The sequence below is a fragment of the Thermobia domestica genome, chromosome 2, assembly GCF_964235325.1.
Source record: "Thermobia domestica chromosome 2, izTheDome1.hap1.1, whole genome shotgun sequence".
Lineage (NCBI taxonomy): Eukaryota > Metazoa > Arthropoda > Insecta > Zygentoma > Lepismatidae > Thermobia > Thermobia domestica.
Window position 1 is genome coordinate 216,845,458 of NC_137455.1, and position 27,576 is coordinate 216,873,033.

General features: G+C 34.7%; 1 protein-coding gene across 1 annotated transcript; it reads right to left on the reverse strand.

Annotated features, from left to right (window-relative positions):
• Positions 1-26,576, reverse strand: LOC145679330 (uncharacterized). Its single transcript, XM_081749914.1, has 4 exons — positions 26,302-26,576; positions 24,459-25,929; positions 3,237-3,282; positions 1-7 (listed from the first exon to the last, which is right to left on the reverse strand). Exons 2-4 carry the CDS (start codon positions 25,927-25,929, stop codon positions 1-3), a joined length of 1,524 nt encoding a protein of 507 aa, XP_081606040.1. The 5' UTR covers positions 26,302-26,576.
• Between the last annotated feature and the right edge of the window lie 1,000 nt (positions 26,577-27,576).

A 27,576-nucleotide genomic window follows, 5' to 3' on the forward strand; every position in this document is an offset into this window, starting at 1 on the left:
CTAAAGTCTAGAAACACAAGAAGAAAAATTAATAATTGCAAATGAAACGGTAGTATGAAAAATGAAGGGGTAGTATGAAAAATAATAAAAACAGCTTTCCAAGTAACCCCATTTTACGGCACTAATTTGATATTATTTACGAGCAACAAAATCATAAATCAATTTTCCTGTAAGAGAAAAATTGATAGTGGATACCGTAGATGATTGCTTCATTTAATAATAATTTAATAAGAAAATTACAACGCACAGATTTAAAACAAGTTGCTGTAAACCAACATTCGAAAATAAATGTACCAGTATTTTATTTTCCTCTAGAGCGATAATGAAGCGAGGTAGAAACGTTATAGTTAAAATTTGAATCTAAATACAAAACAATAAAAATGTTTGTGTATGTTATGTTTTCAGCAAATAGTAGACAATGAATAATGCTAGATGTATAATTGGATGGTGTAACCACAATCTATATTGGTTTGCAATTTCGATACAAAACAATATGTATGAAACATCCGGATCTTTGTTCCATCCAAGAACGAAAGTGCCTATTGTGTTCCCGTTAACATGATTACTGAATCACGCAATTCAAAATCGATTGCACAATACGCTGTTCACCCATGGTTTGCCATTGATTGATATTTTCCTTCTAATGAACATTGTATGTTGGCCATATTGCCTCCAGCATTACATTGTTGACTTTGAGCAAAGCCACATAATCTATTTGGATGCCAGATTCCAAAAGAAATATTCCACCCGGTTAACCAAATACACAAACATAAATGTTACTTTACGACGTCATTTATTATCTTTCGACCTTCTCTTCTGTTTATGTATGATAATCTCATATGCGTGTGGCGTCTTTCAATCAACGACAAACTATTGACTGATAGACATATAACTCATTTATTTAGTAAGTTTTAAATTAGTGAGCAAATCAAATTCAATTTATTCTATCAGATAATACTTCTCTATTGCTTAAAAATGCAGTGGAAAGAAATTTGTTAACGTTTCGCCATTATGTTTGTTATTTTAAAGGAGATGAATGTAAACACGTATTTACATATTTAAACATTCACAATTATTAAACTATGTGAAATTAGGGAAATCTCTAATCATTTTTTCACCCGTTAATGATATATAATTACTACAAATATTTTGTTAAGTACTGATAATAGTGTCACTTCATTCACCTCAAATAACTTATTAGTGGATGGATTTTATTCCAAAAGTATTAGGTGAGGGAAAGTCCCCTATCCCCCGAAAATTTTGTATAACATTTGAAGCACTATTAAGTGGTAAGAAATCGGAAAATCTTGAGACAATCTTAGAACATTATATTATGTATCAAATTGAAAGGTTGGCAAGAATCTCGTTGCTGATACTCCATGTCAAAGTGAACATATAAATAAGGATTAATGAAAATTGAGATTATTATTGATTGAGATTGTTAATTGCAACGTTAGCACCAAGATTACAGTATTAGAAATACGATTCTGTTTGAAGCTCACAAATACTACTTGTGAGGGTATTGCATGTAATTACACTCATTTATTTTGTGCTGGGTTATGGTGGCCCAATATTAGAGCATTCATTTCAGGTACGGGAGTGTCCTTGTCTGTTCCCCGTCACTCAAGTCCATGGTGGACAACTTCGTGTTCGTGAGTTTTCCACGACTTTTCTCACATTTTTATTCCGCCAAAACTTTCATAATCATTCATTTTCATAAAAGTAGGAGGCGAAATCTTTAAATACTTTGGTGGACATACATTATCTTTAAGATAGCTTTATGTACATAGGATCCTCCATGTTATCTCCATTATGACTCTTGATCCGTGATTCCCGTCACTAGTTGTGAGTATAAAAGTCCAAAGGAAACATAAGACAAAATACTCTTTCTGGTAGTTGAGATCCTAGTTTGTTATATTGTTATATTACTTCGCATTGTTCTAGTTATGTTGCAAACCATTGTGCAATACTCACTCTTGACCCAAACTGTCTACTTCTAAAATTGAATTTAAATAATGAAATTGATTGAATAATAAAATTGATTCTAATGTAGTCAATCAGCCAAAAAATGCAATTTACAAATTATAAAACGTGGAAAATACAATGTAACAAAACAGTAGGGAATTTACTAAAGCTTTGAAATAGCTTATTTTCGAGTTGAAATCGATTATATGCATATCACAATGTTATTTTCTATTCAGTGCAGGCTTTTTAAGTCTTTGGTCGAGATGAGCTATTAAAGAACTCGTGACGGAACATAAAGTAAGGGAGTCCTAAAACGGCTATGAATTACTCCACGGGTAATTTAACATCTGTACCTTTTAGAAGTATGCACTTCGTTGAATTTTAATATGAGAAATAGGGGTAAAAATCCTTTCAAAGGAACGTTTTTCTTAAAAAATGGATGAAATATGGCTGATCTATATTGTTCTTATAACGTAAGTAGAATGGTCCAAATAAATGCATGAAAATGCAAATATAATTTCGCACAAGTTGTAACGCCAGCAGTTCGTTATAGCAAATGAAAGTATGAAAGTGTATACACCTACATTATAATACTCATTAAGTTACAACTATAAGTACTCATATGACAACTCGAATGGACTCATTCTGCATTTAAATTACGATTTGTTCCAATGATTATGTTTCTGTACATGTGAATAGATACAACATGATTATGCAAAGTACACACATTACAAAACACAATATTTCTTCTTAGAATCAGTGTCTAGTGTTTACAAACTTGGTATAAATGAGTTGTTATCGTTCTTGACTAGCAATTATGATGCCCGATATTAGAAGTTTGGAACACAACTGATATTCTTTCAGTGTTCGAAAAGTACCAACAAACAAGTAATGAAATGACATTAAATATTTCAGTTTTGTTTCACAGTCATGCCGACTAGGCTATAGGAGACGGTGATGATGAGAAATTAATGCAATGCTGGAGTGAATAAAGTGGGAGAAGACGTTAGAACCCCGAGAAAACCACGAGTGTTTGTCCATTACAAAGCCCATTTGGCTAGATCTGGGATTGAACGAGGGACTCCACACACCAGAGCTGTATCATTGAGCCACCATGTCTCCCTCAGACAAGTAATGTTTTGGTATTTTTACTATGTCTGTTTGGAGAGCTATTCTTCCTTTCCCACAAATGCTATCCTTTGTGGCCATTCGTAAATTTGAAATAGATGTCCAACACGGTCATTGCTTTAGTGATGTATCAGTTGACTTACCTTGCTTTCCGGGTGACTTCTACATGGTGCCTCATAATAGACATTCCTGTGGAACAAAAGTTGTTCATTAGTTAGATTGGGGTTTCCTTTCCTTTCAACAACGATGTTATATAGATATAGGTTTGCAGTTTCGCATGGAATTCAAGCAAAATCAGTTCTCCCCGGAAAATCGAACCCGAGTCTCTCGGGTCAAAGATGTGTATTCAGTGGGATAAGTGAACACTCCACCATGCACCCTATGACCACTACCTATAATCAATTTTGCCTTCAGCTATTATACAGAGTGACTGCTAACTCGATGGATTCCTTGGGAGGGATTGTTCTACAAGTATTGTTTGAACTTTTTCACCTATATGAATCGGGGATCGCAAACCAATAGATTCTGAGTTGCACATGTGCGATTTCTTTGAAATTTGCCGGCTAACGAGAGGTATGGAGAAAATTTTATCCTGACCCACTTTCACGTAGAGCGATGAAATTTTACATGTGTAATCCTGCGTATCAATGTGAGTCATGTGGCAATGTACAGCTCGTAACTCTGCACCGTTGCTGTTACAGGTCCGAAGTGCAGTACGGTGTAGTGGTTCAAAATCCATTACTGCACCTCAGAAAGTAGCGTGGCAACATCGTACAAGTACTTGCCTCTAAGAAATGACTACATGATTGATAAAAGGTGGGATGAAGATGGTGTGAGGTGAAGAGAGAACGCGAGCTATGACGAATTTCAAAACCAGACTGGTGCATCTGTCTGGCCAAGATTCGGGCAGTGAACAGGTACATTGTTTTCCAGGAGGCGACACCTTTTGTCAGCATGCACGCTCTGGGATTTCACAAAATCCCGCAAAGCACGCAGAAGTGACGCATAGTATACCCTGGTAACTGTGGCACAATCTGACTGGAAAGCAAGTAGTAATTTCCAATGCTGATCCCAAATAAAGGTGATTATAACTTAGCTTGCTCGCTCAGAACAGAACACAGACTGACTTTGCTGGTGGTTCGTCGGCACGATGCCATACTGAACTACACCATTATCGCTTCGTCGTGGAACTACATTCAAATATTGTTAGTGCAATAGCTACTATCAGCTTACATCTGAAACAGGCATGTTCTTAAGAATTTTCGCGTTTCTCTCAGAGATAATGAGTCTGAGAAGGCCTAAGCTTAAACTGACAGTTTATTTAAAACGAGGTTCTACAAAAAGCTCTGCCGCAAAACAGAGCACTCCATACGAAAGGCATCAGCAATCTATAGAATTCCTCGGGTACCGCTGATGGATAAACATGGTCAGAGTCCTGAAGAGCGGAGAATGGGTCCAGAACAATACTTAACACAGAAAGAAGAGGCATTTGCAAGCTGGATCATCAATATGAGCAAAAGGAGCTTTACACAGAAGAAACACGAACTTCTTAACAGTGTTAAAAGAATTGTCGATGTAGAAAAACGTAAAACACTGTTCCAAGACAAACGATCTGGTGAAACCTGATACCACACTTGTATGAGAATCGTGTCAAGAACTTCCGGAACTTTAAACAAGGCGCGATATGCTGTAACCGAGGAAAACTTTCTCTTGTGATTTCAGGACCGTGAGAAATACTTGGAAGAAACGGGGTAATCTGATGTCCTGAATGATTCTGAACGAATATTTAATGCTGACGAATCCAGCTTTCAACTGTTCTAAATCAGGAAAAGTGTTAGGAAAAAAGGAGGAAAAATGTGTACGAAGTGAAGGGCAATGAAAATGGAACATTAACAATTGCTTTTCGCTTTCTCCGCAGCAGGAGAAATTGTGAACCCAATGGTCGTATATCCGTATGTAAAATATCTTCCAAGACACGTCATCAGTGCAGTTCCTTAAATGAATTTGTTATTCATGTTCCTTTCTTGACAAACTATCCTAAAATTACTTAGTCTCAACGACTGTTGTGCGAAACTGCAAAGTAATACCTGAAAACCTAATGATGTAACATCTAATGATGTTATTAGTAAGGTAAAGTTATGCTTTATACTTCATACTGTGATTAAAAACACATTAACAGTGTAGTGGTAGATGACTAAAAAGTATGTGGTCGAACATTAACGAAAAGTGATCGATCACTAAAGAAAAAGCAGTTATTGGTGTTACTCCGACTAATATTACATAAATAGTGTAAGTTATCTCAGTTTTGGATAAAATAAAGGTTTAGAAATACGTATGAGTTAATTGCATCTTCCTAAATTGTTCCACGTTGTGAACAACGATTAAAGACCATACGAAAATAGGTTAGGTGGTCGAAAACTGGCACATTTACCTTATATGATCCGCAAAAGTAAGTCTACTGTCAATAATAACGCCAAGATCTCTGAAAGAAAAGAGCGGATTTATGTTCTTATGATCAATTTTGTAAATGTGGTTAATAGTTTCCTTTTTTAGAGAAATCGTAAGAGAAGCACATTTTTCGATGTTTAAGGTAAGTTTCGAAGAGTTACACCAGTTGAGAAGAATTGAAGTATCATGTTGAAGAACAATAGCATCGTACTTGTCTATAGAGTTTGCAGTCATCAGCGAATAGAAGAATATTGGTAGAACTGTTTGAGAACAAAGAAGACGGATCATCCATGCATAATAGAAATAGAATTGGACCCAGAACACTGCCTTGAGAAACTCCAGAAGTTAGAAGGCAAAGACTCAGAACAAACAGGTTGAAGAGAGTAGAGGAAGGAATTCGAGGTGGGGTGGATGAAGGAAAGGTACTAGCAAAACACTCGTTAAACACATTAGCCCTGTCTTTTCATCTACACAAGCATTTTTGTAGGTCAGGAGCTTCAAGTTAGATCACCTATTGAAAGTAATGTTGTACAGTGTGTTTCAGAAGTATCCTCGAACACAATGAGGTGTTAGCGATTGATAGTCATGTTACTCATAGATTAAGTAATAAATCATCTGTTAATCAATTAGATATTACAAATAGAAAATTGATTTTGGAAGATGTTGATAATGAACTTATTAATAAAGATAGTACTTTACCTTTATTTGTACAGGGTATTATAAATAATTATACAGATGTGATTATATCAAATAATGGAAGAATCAAAGAATTTAAGTATAAGTTTCGCGTTAAGAGAGATACTGTGCCTCGTAAAAAATCTTTATCTAGTAAAGAAAACAGGAAATGCGTATAATTTTAAAAGAGTTATTGGATAACGGGGTTATCATAGAGACTACTAGTGAATATCGTTCCCTTGCTTTATTGTTAAAAATAGCGCAGGTAGAGGGACGGCTTGTTCTCAACTTTGGAAAATTATCCAAGCTTGAGGAAGTTTTTAATGTACTCTAACATTGAAGAATCCATTGCTACTTGACTAATGCTCGAATTATATCAAGGTTCTATTGTGAAAGGGGATTTTTTCAGATAATTTTAGATGAATTCTGTCTGAAAAATATGGGTTTCTTGTTTGAAAAGTTACTATTTTCAGGTACATCCTATGGAGTGTGTACTGGGACGGCGGATTTAGCGTGCTCTATTGTTAGTGTATTAGGAGATTTGAAGGAACGAGGTGTCGAAGTATATGCTGATGATATTGTTTTCTATTCTGATACAATTCAACAACACAAAACATTACTTGAGACAGTACTTGATCAACTTAGATCACGTGGTCTTACAATTTCGCGTAGATGGAGGAATTATGCAAATGATTTCGAATTGACTTGAAGCTATACGAAATTTACTTACTCCTTGAAGTAGGAAGAGTGTGAAATCTGTTGTGGGGTTTCTGTCTTTTTATACTTGCTATATTAGTAATTTTGTTAAGATTATACGCCCCACAACAGATTTAAAATCACATAAAATTCCCTTTGTTTAGGGTAAACAACAATCTGAGGCATTATCTCGTATTAAGGACTCATTTGAAGAGCAGTTTTTCTTAAAGATTCCAAATATGAGTTAGTAAAGATTTTACATAGAGACAGAAGCAAATTTGCGAGTTTTCGAGTGGTCCTACAGAAGGATTCTAATGGTTGCTATCAACAAATTGCGGTCTATAGCAGAAAATTGAAATCTTAGGACTATAGTCGACGTATACTTGCATTGGTGTTGGCTAGTTTGTATAATACTGTTACTTGTTTACGGCATTATCTTTTTTCGAGGTTTACAATATCAACTGATATTCATGCTTGAGCTTGCGTCTTGCGTAACCCAAAAAATTAACATCATATAGTACTATGATTCTAGATTCTTAGATTTTAAGTTTGATATCTTGCATGTACCAAGCAACAAGATGATTAGTGCCGAAGAGCAAATAAGGAATCCGGATATCTGACAGATATTCATACGAAAATTGAAGCTGGAGAAATGTTAGAGAAAATATCATTTGTCATGAGATTTATTATATAAAAGAAAGAAAACACGAAATAATCCATATGAGGTTCCTTATTACGACCATTAGCATTGGGAATAATATCATTCTGGAACTTTGGTGGAGACACATAAGATAATTTTAAAACACTTAGTAAAATTAAACGTCATTTTACATGGCCTACTTTCATTCGTGATGTCATCAGTATGTTCACTCATGTCATAAATGCCAGCTTTCGAAACCACGTTTTGAAATGTCCCAAAGTCTCGTATCATCTAAAGATATCTCAACCCCAAGGACATTTATACTGTGATTTGGCTGGTCCATTAATGCCAAACAAAGACTGTAGGTATTGTCTGTCAAACAAATAAATGCATGTTTTCTGCTGGATAGTATCTTGCCCCTTGCTACTATCAAAATAAAATACTACACATTACCCCATATCATTTCGCCAGTAGCTTTCTATTTGCTGATCAGTTAAAACAGTGTTCCTGGGCATCGTTGCAAAAAATGTATTTGCTTTTCGTGCATTGTACGAAAAAAACAGAGTGAACGCAACAAAAAAACAAGAAACCAGATACAATGCAATGTAAAGTGTTTGGACTCTTTCGATAAATCACTCAATATAGCGCTTTCCTTGCAAGCAGGTCTTGATGGTGTAAGCGGTAATACTGTAGGCTCAAGTTCACGAGGTCCTCAGATCGATTCCCCGTGAAGACATACTTTTTATTCTCTTTACAATAATAGAAGTTTTTATTTTTTAAATTATCCAGTTATCCCAGAAAAGGAAATTGTGTAGAAACACATTTCACTTTTGTATTCACATTATCGCGAAGAAATATGATCATTTCTTGTAGTTCAAACCGTAGACAATAAGTTAGTGAATAATGTTTTTCGGTCTTTTTATAAACAATGTCCAGTGTGTTGTCGTCGGCAGAACTCTACACTGTAGACCTTAAAGTCGCAAGTTTCTGAGGAAAACAATGTCCATTTATTATTATTATTATTATTATTATTATTATTATTATTATTATTATTATTATTATTATTATTATTATTATTATTATTATTATTACTAGAATGACAAAAGAAGGAAAGAAAAAGACACATAGTTGAAGCTATTAATAAGAACAGAAGAGATATACTTTATGCCAGATTCTTTTTAGGTTTACACATGAACGTAATAATAGCTTATTATTATATTTATGGATTAATAGACAGAATTATTACTTTTTGAGAACAAGAAATGGAGTACAAATATTTATTAGCTGGTAGCAGTAATGAATTTTGTTTCTCCCTCCTTCTAGATAGGTTGAGGTGATTTTGAGTTTAACGTCTCTTCCAGCAGCAAGGTTATACCAGATGGGACCTACTGATTAACGTAGAATCTAAAACACATGACCTCCTGCCTGGATTCGAACCCGGGTCTTTTTCTAGATAGCAAGGTGAGGTGACACCTTGAATAGAAACGTTCTGGTGACTAGAGTTCTAAGTTTGATCACCATTTGTAATTTGTGTTATTCCTTTAATGCTTTATCAACGTTGCATGTAGAGTTAAATTTAATAATAACTTGTTGGCGAAATCACGTGTAAAATTTGGAGATCGAGTTAGTTGTGTAAATTCGCACACAGATCGAGGTAATAAAGCCAGACTAATATGCGTATGTCTCTTGAAAAAAGAAATCAGTTTCTCTGCTGTGGCAATCATCCCTCGTAGAGTATTCGATAGCAAGGTGATCTGAAGTACTTGTAGTCCACGTATCGATTCCCGCGCAGAACCACTTGTAATTCTTGAGCACAAATAGAAAAGTCAAAGAAGAAAAAAAAACGAATCCAGGCACAAGAAATTTAGAGCTAACAAGTAAGGCCGAACCAAAGGCATGGGTCTTACATGATTTGCTTAAGAACAATAAAATGGAGAAAAGTTATTTTGTCTGTGTCTAGGAATTGAATGTAAATAAAAGAAGAAACTACACTTCTGTCCAGAATTTCTGTCGCATGTCTTTCGAGATTATATAAATAGCATTAACTCTCTTTCTTATGATAGAAAATGTTAAATGTCTTCTTAGAAATATGAAGAAAAAGGAAACTACATATTTCCAAAGAAATTGTTCTGTAAAATTTTAAGAAATAAAGAAGTTATAATTAATAAAAGAAATCTCCGAAACTCATCGCCAAATTCTAAGTTCCATTTTCGTAAGCGTGGGAAACGCGCGGCGAAATTTACAGAGAGGGAGGGAATTTTGTGCTTTATTAGAAATAGAACGTAAATCTTTCATAATGTTAGTTAGTATACATATTGCATAGCTCTAATTATAATAGATATTAAACATTTTATACGTAAACAAACAATGAAAAGGAAATGAGCTACAAAATATGCGAAGTGATCCGGCAGTTTGTGGTAGGCATTTTCTAATGTGCGTTTACTAAGAGACTTAACCTTAACATACCTTCGTAGAATAGGCGGTTATCGCACGCTACCCGAATATTTTGTTTTTATCCACGATCACCAGTTCGAATCTCATACCTACGCTTCCCTCTTTCTTTTTAAAGAAAAGCTTGATTCTGTCAATTTCTTAAATAGCAATCTTTTGATCTAATAATGTTGCTTAGTATTATCTCTTCTTTCTGGTTTATTTGAATATTTTCAAATAGTCCAGAATTACGTCCTCTAAATAAAGTATTACGATTATGAAGAATTTTATAAAAAGAGGAAACTTCAGTCCTAATCATTGTCCTAGCCGGAAGGGGAAACTTATAAATATTTGTAAAGTAATTAACACATGACTAAACTTTAACGAAACATTACTAAAATAAAACATTTATTCCGAATAGTCTCTGCAAGTAATTTGTAGAAATCGGACTGAAATAGTAAACATAAACTCTTAGTTGTCAATTAAAGGTGTAGTAGCGATAGCTCTAAACCCAACTCTCTGCTTCATGTAAATAATAAACATTTTACATAAATAGTGATCTTTTGGCTGTATCGTAAATCTTTTAGTAAATAAATAAAATACATATTATGTATCATTTAATCAGCGTGACTCGATAGCTGATTGCGAGGGCGAAGATAATGAATATCACTACAAACTGTTACAAAGCTAGGGGGCGCAAGTGGCCCAGTGGAAGCCGGTGCGTGTTGCTGAGCAGCCTGAGGTGTTAGGTTGTAGTGTTGTCAACGGCTCGAGCGGCTCGGCTCATGGCTCAGACACCAACTAGCTGAACCGAGAAGCAAGCCGATAGCTTATTCCTTACCCTACCGAGCTGGCTCGAGTCCTCGGCTCTGTTGGACCGAACCGAGCCGAACGTAGTCCCCTCGAATGAACGGCTCACCTGAGCCGAACCGAACCGAGCCGATAGCTTCTTCCAACCGAGCCGGCTCGATCCAATGGCTCACCTGAGTCGAGCTGAACGGAGTCGATGGCTCGTCCCAGTAGAAATGACTAGATTTGTCAACGACAATAGATTTTATTGCCCCCTTAATTGCTTTTATGACTGTATACATTTGATGTCAATATGGCCGTGTCGGCCTTGGGGAGGTTTAGGGGGAGGTGGTTTTATTACCCTGTTTGTTAGGTGGTTAGACGGGTTCCTGGAAAAGGTTGAGTGTTAGGATGGATGGAGTAGTTTCTAGAAAAGAGGTTGAAGGACATGATTTTGATAGGGTTGTTTCTAACAGCTATGCTATGATCAAATTAATTATTCTTTTATTTGTATTTTCTTAATAAATTAGTCGGAGCAATTGTACTGGTTCGCTTGCTAAGCAAGCTCCTTATTTATTGGATTGTATGCTAAAGCATACTCTGCTTATTTATTGGATCGTTTGCTGTGCAAACTCCTTATTTATTGGATCGTATGCTAAAGCATACACATTGTTAAATTTGATTGTGATTATATTAATTAATTCGCTTCATTAGAAGCTCATTCTTATTTGCATTCTTTTAATAAATTAATTGGAACAATTTCTATTGGATTGCTTGCCCTACAAGCTCCTTATTATTTTTTCCCAAATCGTATGCTAAAGCATACTCGTTGTTAAATTTGATTGTGATCATATTAATTAATTCGATCATTTGCATAGCAACTTGTTTTTTTTGTTCTTTCGTATTATTTATAATAATACTCGTTGTTATAAATTGGAGGGAATAAACTTTATTCATGCGGGACTTCTTAATTTGACGGATCGTATCTTTATTTTCTCGAACACTGTGTGAGCATACTAGAAATTTCGTGTATAGAATATGTATACTGCGGTACGATATGCATTGCTGGTACATATACAGAGCGTGGTTTTCGTACGTCTTTCGCTGGTGAACTTAAGACATGAACTGAACTTTTCGCGCGCTTTTTTGGAAACTGGTTGTGCAACAGGGAAAGATGGCGTTGTTGGGTAACAGGTGCGTGTTAAAACATGAAGACAAATACAAAGGAAAACCGACGACACGTTTAGTATACATCACAGAGTGCCGACAGAGTAATAAAAGAAGTTTGGCGTCAGGGTAGGTGAACACAACACATTGTCGGCGAAGAATACAAAGAAGATTGACGTTGTGGCAGGTAAACATGTTGAATCATGCCCCTATGCTAATTGGTAATAGAAAAGAAGTTTTGCGCGGCGAATGATGAACACGTGATTGCCTTGTGGGTATGAAAATACTTTAAATACGGGCTATAGCGGAAAATATATATAGAGACACCATGCATCTCTTTGAGAAAGAAGAACACTACGAGGTTAACACTGAAGCAATATCCGATGCTGAAACAGAAATATACGAATCATCGTCAGATGATGAATATGATTTTGATGCAATAGATTCACCAGTGCTAACAACAGTTTCACCAACGCCACCGTCATCTCCAGCAGTATTATCAAGAACATCACGATTTTGGGGTTTAGATTGTTGTTGTAATAGTCAAAAGGTGGACCGTGAATGTATAAAGAAGGCTATTGAAAAATGGGATTTCAACGATACATTAATATGCGATGGATGTAGAGAAGGAGCCCCTCATGATTTTGCGCATGATTGTATGAATGTACACCCAGAGTCATTGGAAACCCGTGCATGGAGTATTATTGCAAGTCCTAGTGTTGAAGAAGATGTGTTTTACTTGTATGCAAACACCCATATTATTGGAATATTAACAAGAGAAAAATTCTATGAAACGTATGTGGAATTATTAAGTGATACAGACTATCTTCCGGAATTACTGGACATTTTCATAAGAAAAGACAAACGGAAAGCGAATATTTCAGATTGAGAAAATGTATTCGAATAGAGTTAGTGTTTCATGTGTGTTATGCAGTGATGAAAACATTAATGTGAACTGTGTATTAAAAACTATAAAAGTATACTTACGTAACACCAATCCAATTGAATGCATGGAATGCAAGTTAAATCTTCCTCATGATTGTACTCATCTTCATAATACTGGAACATTTGCAACGAAGTACTTATCTCTTGATAAAACTCTTAGTGAACTTTTTGAAGTTTTTGAACAAGAACATAGTGAAATCTCATTTATATGGTTTATGCGTAAAATTTGTGATCTTTTAAAAAATACAGAATTTGTTGGACAGATTATTCCGTTTTTCATTTATCACACAAATGAAATTTCACCATGTGTAAATCAATATATTATCGATATTCAAGGTTTTAAAATGTCTGATAATGAATTTATCATTCGTGAGTTTTGTTTAACTGCATGCGATGATACAGTAAATTTCCATTGCTTGGTAAAATCACCAATAGATTATAATTTATTATCATTAGGATGTCAAAAACAAATTGATTGGTTAACTTTAAATTTACATGGTTTGAAATGGAATAGCAAAACTGGATATACTGTATCATGCATACGAAACCTTGTATATCAATTATGTTCAAAGAATTCATCCTTTTATTGTAAAGGTTTAGAGAAATCTCTTTGGATTAAAAGAATATTTGCATTAGATAATGTCATTGATTTAGAAACAAAACATTGTCCACCATTAAGTGAATTATGTGGAAACACATTTAATGATTATTGTAATTTTCATACAAATATTGTAAAGAAATCAGGATGTGCATATCGTAATGCACATCAGTTGAATTATTGGTGGAAATATGAAAGATCAACAGCATTAACTAATGCATTATCAAGATTGTAATGTTTTTCTTAGGAATTGTAAATAAAATGCAGGGATGTAAGTTTAAAAAAAATTTATTGAAAATTTAAGAAAAAAAAATTGTATATATGATAAAAAAAATAAAAAAATTGTAAACATATAATAAGAAAAAAATAAAAAAATAAAAAAAAATTATTTCTGTTTTCTTTTTTTAAAAAATTTGTTCACATGTTTATAAACGATATCATCATTCTTTTTCAAATTTTTCTTGTTAAACATTTTTAAACACTTTTGAAATGATTGAGTGCGGATAATATGATGCAAAAAGAACAACACAAAATACCCGCACAACACAGAATTATCATGTTGATATTGATGATTATTCGTAAAGTACATTTTAGTATTTTTCGACAAAAAGTTTTTTATTTCTTTGGGAATGTCCATAGCAAGACTGTCAAAGTAGTACCCATGTTTTTTCTTATTGATGTACACTGCGACCCAGTGGGAACCAGCAGAATCAGATGTATCAAGATTAATCACAAGTGCAGCAGGAGGTTCTACCGTTACAGGAAGTCTGTCAATAGGGTAAATTCCAGTAACACTTGCACCAGTCACTTTATCACTTAGTAACACTTTTAACAATTCGTCACTATACATGATGAAGATTATTATTTTTAATTGTAGTAGGTATGTAACTATCACTGTTATTCACATGTAAGACATAGTCATACACTTTTACATATTCACTATACAGTAATGCTTCATGAACACTGCACCTATATTGTCCGAAACGATGTTTATTATGTGCACACCGATGAACGTGAAAACTTAATGCAGTATACTTTGGACAGTTTATTTCTTCTAAATTTGTAACTTCTCTTTGAAGAATTTCTTGAAGAAAACACTTTCTATTTATTCCGTAGGTGTATATTGTTGTAGTATTTGAACAATATGATTGAAGTATTTCTTTAAGATGGGAATATTCTACATCGCCTTCGTGCCAGGTAATGCCATACACATTCTCACCTAGATATTTGTTTGTACTTACGATCGGCTCAGCTAACTTATTTAAAGGAAATGGTGGTTTAAAAATCCAATTTTGGAAAAAGGGAACGTCAGGATTTACAATGGCTAATTCTTTTACAATAAAGTCATCTTCGTTATCATGATACGCCGAGAAGTGTACAACAACCCTCATCCTACTCAACTGAATAAATTAGAAGGTGTTATCAGTATAAATATTTCTATCTTTGTCTACTTGTGCTAAAGAATCGAATTGTGCATACACAATGCATGTAACAGGTTCAGTTAAAGTTTCTGAAAATGATACTTTTAAATTTACAGGGGAATCGCGTACCACATCCCACGTGTTATCGTCTAAAGTTCCTGTTGGAGATAGAATAAAAGCATACAGAGCATATCCGTTTGGATACTCATCAAGAGTAACAGTATGTGAATAATTTTGATAATATATACCAGTACCTGAAATCAAAGTATAGTAACTTAGAAGATATAAATTGTTATTAAAATCAGGAGTGAGGGGGTTGGGAGGAAATGATTTTGAGCCGACTTGTAATTGCAGTTTGTTAACGTTAAAGTTTCGAAATTCAAAGGGATTAAGATGTGATTTCCCATTGAAGGCTGTGTTGGAGATGAAACCAATAACCAGGCCTTTAGGAACATTACCCAGGAAAAGATTATCAATGTTGTAAGACTTTACTTGTGCAGGTATAGTATAAGATCTTGTCTCCACTCTCGTCAGAGGTAACTTGGCCGTTTCCGAACCCATTCGTGTATTTAATTGCATAGCTAAATCTGCAGCTACATCAATACGTCGTACATGAAGAATAACTTCCTCAAGTGCAACTTTATAACTTGTATTTTCAGGAGACATTAAGCAAAAATTATCTTTACTACGATGTAGTTTTACACGTAAACTTACTTTGTTAGGAAGCATACGATCTAAACTTACAATATCAGTATGAAGACGTCCATACATTTCAAAAGATTTACTATTTTTCACCTTATTAGCACGTTTTTGAAAACCAGCATTTGTATTATCTAATTTATTAAAATTTTTTGCAGTATCTTTATGCCACAACCCACATGCTAAATGTGTTTGAGAAGCATCATAAGAATAATTTAATAATGTTTCAATGTATGCACGATAAGGATAAGATCCTGATGAAGAACTAATTAATTTATCATTTAACGAAATATCAATTTGACTAAATAAAGAATGTAAGAAATTATTTACTGGTGCAACAGTATCATCATTAGCTAAAGTTGTACCATCAGCTTTAGTAATTTTACAACGTACATAAAGATATAGATATGCAGGATGAATAAATTCCCCTGTTTCTCCTGGAATAACAAATTCAATAGGTCCTTCTGAGGTTAATGTGGAAATAGGACGATATTCAGCATTTGTAGTTGCTTCAATAGCTGTTTGTGTCATTGGTATAGAAAAGAAATCAAATTCATTGGTACAACATTCAAAACTACTTGAATTTAGGAGCGCCATTATGAAAAGATGTCGTGTATATGTTTACGTTTTGTTGGTGGTCCAAACTTTACAATTGCAGGAGCTTTCCTCTTGCGTGACCGTCTCTTGCCGTTACCAGTTAGCAACTGCCCAACTTTATTAATTGCTTTTGTCTTTAAACTATTACCAGCTTCTTTTACACGCGCACGAACAGATTCTTTAAATGGTCGATTTTCTAATACATCACCCGCAACTTGCATACCGGTTTGTAATGCTTGACGTCCTACAGTTTTTGCACCTTGTTTAAGAAATGGTAAAGCAAAACGAAATAATCCTTTAAAGAAACTACCTATACCATGTCCCCTTTGATATACAGGTCCTGAAAAATATGGTATTCCGCGCCCACGGTGATAAGTAACACGTCTTGCTCTCATCTTTTTTTTTTTCTATAATTATTATTTAGCAGATGCAGGAGAGCGTTTAAAATGTAGTGTTACGGTCAGTGTCCCAGAACGAAATGGCAAATTTCGCCCTGCATGATCTTTTAATAGTATTTCAATTGTGTTAAAACAAAATTTTGCAAGTGGCATATAATGAATATCTTCAAAGGTAATTGTTTGAACTTTTCCGTATTTAATATCAGAGATTGTTGCTATACGTAATAATGGTGCTTTTGTATCACCTAAAAATTGATATTGTATAATATCTGTATATATAAAAATTTGATGTGGATATCCGATATCAACATATGGTTGTTTGAATCCACGAGATTCTTTAACAAGATCTGATTTTTCAGAAAAACCTAATTGTAAAGCTAATGTAGGCGACAATGTCACTGATTCTACACGTTCATCACATTCAACATGCACAACATTTGAAAAACTAAATTTTATAAAACTTGATATTGCGTTTAATTCCTCTAGTAAATGATGAATGGATGGATAATATCCAACAAGAATTTTACTTTTCATAGGTTCTGCATTTTTAAATTTGTACCATATAACATTTTCACCTTCAGTAACATTATAACATGTTAATGGAATATGTACTTCACTTAATCCTACATACCAATCGGATTCTGATAAACGAATATTATTTTTTAATTGATTAATAAAATGTGTTGGACTATTTGTAGGATATACATCTGTACTAGCATTTGAAACTAGTGTAATGTAAAAACTATCATCAATACTTTCAGAAATCATTTTCGTTTAAAGTGAAGTGTTAGGTTTGAAGTTCCAAAACGAAATGGTAATTTTAACCCGTGTTCATCTTTTAAGTTTACTTCTATCGTATCAAAATATTTCTTTTCAACTTTAACATAATGTGGTGAGTGAAACACAAAAGATTTTACATGACCGTGTTGTACATTATATACACTAAGTTTTCGAACTAATGGTCCTATATTTTGTTGTTGTTTTACAATATCAATGCAAACATTAATTGTATTGGGAATATTATAATCTAAATCACATGGAAATTTTCCACGTGCTAATATTAAATCAACATTTCTAACTTTTGTGTATATAACTTTTTTAACATCATGCGTATTTTCATTAATAAATCCGAAAATGTGTTGTAATCCTGGTGTAACACCAATCATACATTGATCTTCTAATTTCAAAGAATGTTTAATAACAATTTGATTTTTATTTTTTAAATAGTGTAACATACGAGCATTTTCAGGAATTAATTGTAGAATAGATTCAATTGATGAATAATATCCAGGTGTAATTGGAACATGGTGGCGTTCAACTTTACCTTCGATAACACTAGTAATTATAATTTCTTCATTTTCACCAACATTGTAAAAACTCCACGGAATATTAATTTGTGTTAATGCAACACCCCATTCCCCATCACGTAAATCAATAGGTTGTGCCAATTTAACTCGAAATGATGATGTTGTATTATTATCAAAAAGATTGCTACTTGCATTTGAAGGAAGAGTAACGTAAAAGTCGTGTGTAAAGTTCGAATTCATTTTGCAGACTGAATAGAATCTGATCTAATCCACGAATTCATACTTGATGGATATCCTAACCATTTTACATACATCCACCCATTTTTACGTTTCAATACTTTTTCAATAAGATATGTTTTCTTTGAATTTATAATTACTTTTTGTAATTCTTCTGCATAAAATATTCCTTTAATTTCTTCACCGTTCCAATCTTTTAATTTGTAAGTGACAGGATCTGACTTTATACATTTGTCAACAATAAATATTTCTTGTGACCATTTAGGTAAATATCCTTTTTCTAATTTATGTTTATACTTACTAACACGAACATAATCACCCGAACTAAATTTGCAAGTTATATTTTTCTTATTCTTTTTATTTCCGTATAATGTTTCCCACACTTGATTCACATTGGAATCATTTACTTGTGCAGGTGCCATTTTAATACTTGAATGGTATGAATGATTATAATTTTTTACAATTTGATCTAATACATTAATATAACGATAAGTATTCTTTGCAGTAAAATAACGATACAATCTTTCTTTTAATGTACGTATAAAGCGTTCTGCTAACGCACACTTAATTTCGGAATGAACACTATAATGATTAATTTCATATTCTTTAAACAATTGTTTTACATGTCGATTATAAAATTCACCACCTAAATCTGTTTGTACGTTAAACACAGGTAACTTGAAATTTTTAAAAATTTTTGTTATTGCTTTTACCATTTCAGGACCTTTCTTTGTTTTTAACGGAACACAATATGCATAACGTGAAAAAATGTCAATACAACATAATATATATTTATAATTATTATTATACTTTGCAATATTTTGCATATCTGCTAAATCCATTTGTAATGTTTCATTTGGTGCACTAACATAATACTTTTTACGTTCAAAAACTTTACGAGCTGGTGCATGTAATGTATAAGCATCTTGAGAAGCTAACCATTTTTTAATTTTCTTTTTAGATAACTTTGTTTTGCGTTGTAATGTTTGTATACTTGATAAAGAATCAGGATTTGAATAATCATAATATATTTTTGATAATTTTGTCATTTTACATACTATATTCTTTCCAATGTTTAAATAAATTAGCTACTACTGCAGGACTAGGAGATTTTCTTACTTTACGAATACGTTGTCTACTACTACTACTACTACTTTTCACTTTTGATGCTGGCGTGCTAATAGGTGTACCAATAAATTCTTTAGGAACATTAAGATCTTCTAATAAATTTTTAAATTCATGAATACCTATAGGATTTCTTGAATATTTTCTTGTACGAACAACATCATTTACTAAATCTATAATATTTGAACCTGGTATTGTTTTTTCATGAATACGTACTGTACCAGACTTATCCCACTGAATTTTATTACAACTTGTCAACTGTTTTAATAATAGATCTGTTTTCCTACGAAGTGTTTTCGGTACTGATTGTAAAATGTCTGATACAAATGGTAAAATAGAAGTATTGCTATCTTGTTTGGAAGTTGTTGATGATGATGATTTTTCTTCTTCTTCTTCTTGAATGATAGGTAAAGTAATAGGTTTATGTGAAGAAGATGTATACTGTAAATAACGATGCAAAGCTTGTTGATATAATTTCCACTTTTGTTGTACACTAAGATCACGACGTTTTAAGATGTTATTCATTTCTTCATCTAAACGTGACTGATGTGAATCTATGGATTTAAGATTCGATTGAATTTCATGTACAGCATTTTCAGGAACTAAAATCATTTTACGTAATTCTGACATACTTAACGACTAAAAATACTGCTTCCCACTGCTGCAAGAAGTGGTCCCAAGATTAACGGTAAAAGAGCACCACCTTTCTGTAGTAACAACTTTTTCTTTTTATTCAATGCAGTACGTTGCTGAGATAGAGCACGTAAGATCTTTTTATGTCTACGTAAACGTTGCTTCTGACGAGAATTTAAAGGGATGTTTCCTTTTATTGTGTTCTTAGCTACTTGAGATATTGTTCTTATTAAATCCCCTGAAGCATTTTGTAAAATTTGTTTTCGTTTGGTATTCTTGCATTTGCACAGTGCACGGAGCGTGCTGTAGTGTTGTTTCACCTTCAACATCTTGATGCAGACTAAACAAAAATTTCTGTATGCATGTCTTTTACGTTAGCGTACACATACATGATTTCATTCGAAAAAATATTTGTACGTATTCGCAATGCATCGTTTGTTTTTTGTGTCAAGTCAAATAATAAATAAGTGTGAGGTTCTCGTGTTACTTCTTCGAACACACTCACGACTTCTTTACTATACCGAGGCATAATTTGCCTTGCTAAATATTGTATTTGTAATTTATCACGTGGATTTTTAAATACTATAATATAATGTGCATTTAAACTAATATCACGTGCATGTTTTCCTTTTGGAAATAAATTTTGAATAATAAATATTACAGTTAACTTTTTGTGATGTGCATACTTTGTAAATAAATTAGCAACATCACCATTAGTTTCTGACATTAAATCATCAAGTATTAATAATGAATTTTCGTTGATTTCAAAATTATTCATGTCAGGTATTCCCTCTACAAAACGTATTTTTGCATTTGCATCTAATTTTGGTATTACTGCACCATAACACCAAACAATATCATTAAACTTTATACTAAACATTTGATCATGTTCATTAAGTAAACGATTTACAAAACAAGTTTTACCAGCCCTTGAAGGACCAGCGATTAAAATAGTAGAGGGATGTTGAAACTTTAACATCTTGTAATCAAATGAATGCATACAATAGAGACTCTGCTTTATATACACACTCACACTCACACATTGAATTTTAATATTTTCACAATCATTGATTGTTCGGAGTATACATAGTAATGAAATGGATAAAAAAATCACTGGGATATAAGATTAAAGCTGAAGTGACTAGTTTATACATTGTTTGCACAGCAAACGAAAATATAAAAAAGAATAAAATAAATTAAGAATAAATTAAATAAATTAAGAATAAATTAAATAAATTAAGAATAAATTAAAAAATAAATATTTTCACATATGATGATGGTTCGGGGTTTCATTACACGAAAGAGACACGCATACAAGTCACATTCACTCATTCGTGGGCCTATAACCGTAAGGTACACTTGCACGTTTTCGTATTGGTTCATCGTCGGTTATGTCAGGTTCGTCAATCCGTTTTCGTTTTTTGTTGACCTCACGGTGTGTCTTTGTCTCTCTACAGCTAAAGATACGGAACCCCGGTCTACGAACGATGCTATTTGGGTTTTCTATTACTGTGGACTCTAATTGTCCAGACACTAATTTATAGAAACTCTCAAAGTTAATTTTCTGAGAGGTCCTATCATTTAGTGTTATCCCCCTAATTTTGTATATATGCCGAACATCCCCTTGGGCGTTTGTTAGCCGCATTGCATAATTTTTACAGCCAAGACCAATAAAGGTTGTAAACTCCCAACCTTCAGGAATTTCATTCGTCAGATCACCCAAATAGTTTCCGAGCGGTAACAAGGGTTCCTCATCTTTTTTCTGTAAGTACATGATACTGTCAGTGTCACAGTAGATTACTCTGTCAGGTCCTACAGTCGTCAGTAGTTCGTAAAGTCTAAGTCTAGCCCACGAAGTAATAAATGCGGCTAGTATCACATTGGAAAACTCCAACGGAACGTTTTCATTTTCAATGTCTCTGTACGTGAGAATGAGATGGTCATCATCAATTGGCACCACACTTTGAATTTCATACCTTGCCGTAGTTAAATACCTAAGAAAGGTAACCTCATCACTAACGATTATACTCTGCGACATGTCTGTGCGTTGCCCCCACTTACCATACAATGAATTGAGGTATAGCTTTGCACATTGCCTCAATCCCGGGTTCATCCTTATATTGTCATAATTTAATCGTATGCCTTCATGGGCATAATATTCATCGATATATTTTTGTTTGTCTTCTTCAGTGGTACAGTAAGCAGGAAAACCAGAGGCTTCCTGCTTCATCTGAAGGAAGGAATTCACGTAGGTCCCGAACAGCCCTCCTGAATTCCCCTCTTCAGGATCTAAAAGTTCAAATTCCCATATCTCATGTATATCGATTATTTTGTAACCTTTTTTAAGAGCAAGGTGTAACTCTGGTGTACAAAATGTTCCTGTGAGAGCACACTCAGCATCGCTATGGCTACATTCGTTAGTGTTTTCTTCTTCCATGCATGTGCGGCAAAGGCCGAAAAGTAATCGACCTCCCGCAACGTATGGTAAGATCGGAAAGTAGAGGTCCTTTGGAGGGACGATTGTGCATTTGACTACACCGTGAATACTTTCCACATCTGGAAAGTCCGGTCCCGTGTGAATCTTAGGTGATTTAACCGGCATAGGTTTACGTGCCATCACCCAAGGGTATAACGATGTTACATCGGCGTAGGAAATTCGCTCATCACTCGCACAATTGACGTAGGAACGAAAGACCTCCGTGCGACCACCGTTGTAACAGTTCTTAGGAATAAGAAAATCAGGTAGATTAGTACAACGTTCTTGAACAAACTTTTGCACTTCCTTATCCATCTTTACCTTATTGTCCCAAGAACATTCCCATATTTCGTATAGGTTTACACCTATACTTTTCAGGTACCTACGGCGGCGCATGGTTTGCTCATATCGTTTCTCCATCGTATTGTACGAGTCCTGGGCATCGTGCAAAACCGCGTCACGGTTAAAGGGGAAGCAAAGGCGGCAGGCATGGAAATAACACCCGTAAAAGTCGAAGGCAGCGTTGAGTCCTTCGTGCCATCCATCGACCTTGTACCTACCAATATACTTTTCCCCACCTCTCCTAGCATGCTGGATTTCTATCCCCAATTGGTCTTCCATATACATAAGCCATTGCATAGCTTTTGTACTATACTTGGTCTTATGATGAAATCCCAACGCGGGAATGATAGGAATAGTATTCTCCGGTAAGTGCAAGGTACGATATGTCCGCATCGCAAGACTTGCAATAGTAGATGATGTTATGAAACATTGCAAACCCTCCGTTTTCTCTTCGATGATAGCGCTAAACTTAATGACCGCTTCTGTTAGAATTCTAACATCATTCTCACAATATGCCAGCATATCCCTCTGCAGGTTAAACTCCTCGCCACTTTCCGCACGTTCTTGGTGCCAGGCTTCCAGTTGTTTTCTTTCTTCTGTGCTTCGCCCTTCAGGGTCATAGTACTCAATCGGAGGGTAGGGACCAACATAATTTTGATTTTCTTCAGTATTGAATAAATATGGGAAATCTCCCTTCTTTAAATTTTGACTAAGGCCTAACGTTTTTGGTAATTTGGATAATTTGACGCCAATATAAAGGTAAGAGTCGCGGAAAAAGATACGATTACCTATGCTGATATTAAAAATCTTTTGACCCTGAATAAGGACACTGGGTACAATATGCTGGTCTTCTATTAGAGTTCTAAGACAGAAGAGACCATCGTAGCGACTACCATTATGGGCGATTGCCACGATTTTCTGAAAGACAGGACGCTCTACTAACACATGGTTAATAAAAGCCGTCATTGTCTTAAAAGAAAACGAACGATTTCCAACATTGTCACCGCACGTTTTACAGGGCTCATCGATACCTTTTCTTATACAGGCGTGACAAACATGACGACAGCACACCAGTACAACTTCGTGTTCCCTTTCACCGCGATCATTCGGTGCCTTCAACATCGTCTCTACATCATAGGTGATGTACATAAACCTTTTCGTATGAACAGGTCGCTGTCTCTGAACAAAACATGTATGGTTTGTATCAACATATGCGTGGCACGTTGAACAGAAATGTTCACCACACATGTGATCAGATTTTCGACTTCTCTTATCAAAGATGACACCGCAATTGATGCAGAGCTTTACATTATCACATACAGACCTAGCCGCTTTATTAGGTGTCAGATGATTATTAAAGCATTCACCTTCAGCAAACTCTCTATTGCATGCATTGCATTTAATTCTGTTCGCAGTATAGTCCCGTTCGTGAGTATGTTCGCAATAAGTACATCGAGTTTTACACTTGTGTGCACGTGACCTTTCATCATAAGCTTCCAAACAATAATAACAATACTTTCGTGCCTTGAGGAAAGTTCTAATGTTACGAATAGGTTCGAAATGACCAATAGTGTTACCTCTTCGATAAAGGATAAAAATCTTATTTTCTGCCGGTTCTCCCGGGTAACGTACTATATATTCCCGGTTATTCTTTTCATGCTCCTCATAAACTACGATTTGATATTCCCCTTTCAAATATGTTTGAAAGAGGATCAGATCGGAAAAGTCACAACCTTGTTTACTTTCAACGTTAACACCTGCCATCTCGCAGAGAACTTCTGCTTTAAGAAGCCATGTATCTTGGTCTCTTGTTCTTAAAAGATGCAAACTCTGCCTGCTTGATGTATGCTTGGTTATCCAGTATACAATGGCCATAGGGAGGCAGTAAATATTTCTATTTTCAATACGAATTAATCGTTTTTCTAAGTAATCTTGATATTTTGCATATTTGTCAACGGCACTCGTTGCATTTCTTCCCTGGCCGTGCATACTCTCAGCGATATGGAATCGAAACAATAGTTCTTGCCCCAAAAGGAACACTTCATTCGAATTTAATACACGTTCGATTGAAGTGAGGACTGTCCTAGCAGAGAAATTGCCCTTTCTTCTAAATGGAACGTACACTGGTTTGTTGTTGGTACTATTACTACTCTCTATGTATAAGCCAATGTAGTCCGAGGGGCGTGCATTGGAGATCACATGTTCCAACGCAAAATTAACTAAGCTTTCGATATAAGCCTCTGGGTTATTAATATTCCTTTCATCACCCACAGGTCTGACGGCAATTTCATGTCCCGTAAGATGAAACTTACGAAACCTTTTTCTGCTTTCTCTTACAACTTCGAAATTACTATTTCTTTGATTATCCCCGCCATTATTATTATCACTACCACTACCACCTGTACTACCACTATTAGGACTACTAATAGTACCAGTTGTACTATTGTTGTTGTTTATGTTGCCATGTCCAACCATTGCTGGAACATTGGCATATGACGGGTTAGGCTGAGGAGTAAAAATCATTTGGTCCCCATAGTCATGATTATCCTGTACACAGTATTCAGGCGGATTGTATACAGGATTTTCTCCCTGGACTTGTTGCGTGGGTATGACCACAGCATTGTCCTCGTTTTGAACCAAACTCCTCATTTCTTCAGCTGGTATTTCATCGGAATTTTGAGTGCCAATCCCATTTACTTCATCCAAGAAAGCTAAATCTTCATTTGTTAATTGATATAGATTATTAGGACTCAAGTTATGATTTTCTTGAGGGGGCATGACTATGGCATTATTTGTGGATGGGATTAAGCACGGTTCCGAAACAAAGCGCGTGCCAAAATCAAAAAAGTCCGATAACTCTGTATCTTTTATCCTATCCACCTGACCTTCCCCACATGATAATAAATAAAAGAGTTTTGACTGCGCCGATTCGTAAGTATCACATGTACGGAAAAATCCATACAAAAATAAATCTAATATATCAGCACTGCTTACGCAGTGCTGGAGAAGTAATGTATCATTACCTTCGAAGGCACGAAGGGCGCGTAGGAGTGCATCGCATCTCCCCGAGCCCCGATATCCCAGCCTGTTCAATTCCATGATGGCTTTCCAGGTACTGAAGACCCTCGGGTACTCGTTGAAACCGCGCACCAATTCCTGGAGATAAATTTCATCAACCATATTCAATTCTTCGGACGGGCAGAAGAAATCCATCTGAAAGAAATAAAACAAAGAAAAAAACTATTTTGAGTTATCAAGTTGACGTTAATATATCACTTGAATATAAAAAGAGAGAGAGAGCACATTCAATTACTTTCAACCTATAGTTATATTTTAATAATATGTACATAAAAAGCATTCACTTATTTTCAATCTATAGTCAAATAATGATATGTAAATAGAAAACAATTTGTTCAATTTATGAAAAAAATCAGTAAAATATATTCACTTATATTCAGATGTAATCTATTCTTTTAAAATATCCAGACACAATAAGTCTCTCTCTGTTCATTAATATTGGTTAAATACAGCTCAAACATGTATAATTTCTTTTTAAAAAAAAACAATAAGTGAAGAAATACACACCTTTCAAGCCTTAGTTGTTCGTTCACAACACCAGAAAAAGAAGAAAAAATGTCGACTCTGTGTCGCTGTAAGTCTAAACAAAAATGTATGGGTATTCTATTTGTGCTGCTACCACCACTCAAGGTTCGGCAAAGCTTCAATGTCTGGAATACAATAGGCTTGAATCAATTTCTTTATACTTTATTTAATAGTATTAAAACTATATAGTTAATTAATTAAGATGCGCTAAAGCTTGTCCTTGATCTTACACGTACGCTGCCGTGAAAGGAAATGATACCCCCACACGCCAAATTCAAGTTATATCATGTCCTATCATGTATTGCACAATCACTACTACTAGTGACACCTATCGGCAAAAGTCATAATTAAAGATTAGTTGTGCGTTGAAAGTCCCGCAGTGCTGACGCGTGTGCGACAAAGTTCCGTATATTTCTCAGGTGAGTATAGTATATATGTTTTCAATGTGTAATAAACCATAGCATATGCTTGTATATTCTGTTGGTCTTAATATTCTATCAAAGTATTGAAGATCAAGCAAGTATAAGTAAAACTATTGGGTTAAATAAGGAATATAAACCCATGTCTTTCAGTGACAGAGCAAATATTTACTTAAGTGGTGCGGTACCACATCATTTCTGGGATATGAACCCCAGTCTTTCAGGGGGATAACCCCCTCTACTAGTACTGCTGCATATATTTACATTGAAATCCTAGTGCCAAAAAAAAAAACGGGATAAAACCGAGATCTCTCACTCCAAATCCATATATAAAACAAGTAACGTTCAGTAATGGGAGGCATTACTCTTAAGGACGGGTATACCCCCTTTTCTCTACGCAAAAAAGAATGCATTCAGTAATTAAAAGTTGTGAGGGGGAATTCAGTCCGGGCATAGTGTCCCCTCTTCTCCACGCAACAGAGCGCGTTCACTATTTGGAAAAAGTTATGAGGGGAAATTCACTCCGGGTATAGCCCCCCTTTTCCTCCACGCAAAAGAGCGCGTTCACACTGCATTGGATTCTCTTTCTGCATCCCTAACAAAATATTTCGTATTTCATTTCATTTTTACAAAGCCAATATTTATTTTTTCTCACTCATTACCTTGCTTAATATAGAGTTAGTATGTACAAAAACCATGTGACTACCATATGATTAAGATTCTGAATACTGCATCACATGTTTAAATACGCAAGTTCATTTTTCAAATATATTCCCAACACTTCTCACTCAATTATATTCGTTTATTCCTCATGTCTTGGAAAAAGATCCATTTGAGT

Excerpts from the sequence above, each read along its gene's own strand:
- LOC145679330 (XM_081749914.1), bottom strand. The coding sequence starts at position 25,929 with ATGGATTTCTTCTGCCCGTCCGAAGAATTGAATATGGTTGATGAAATT. Across the intron at positions 3,283-24,458 it reads GGCAGGTGTTAACGTTGAAA|GAATGTCTATTATGAGGCAC; the intron begins GTAAACAAGGTT and ends TTTGTTCCACAG.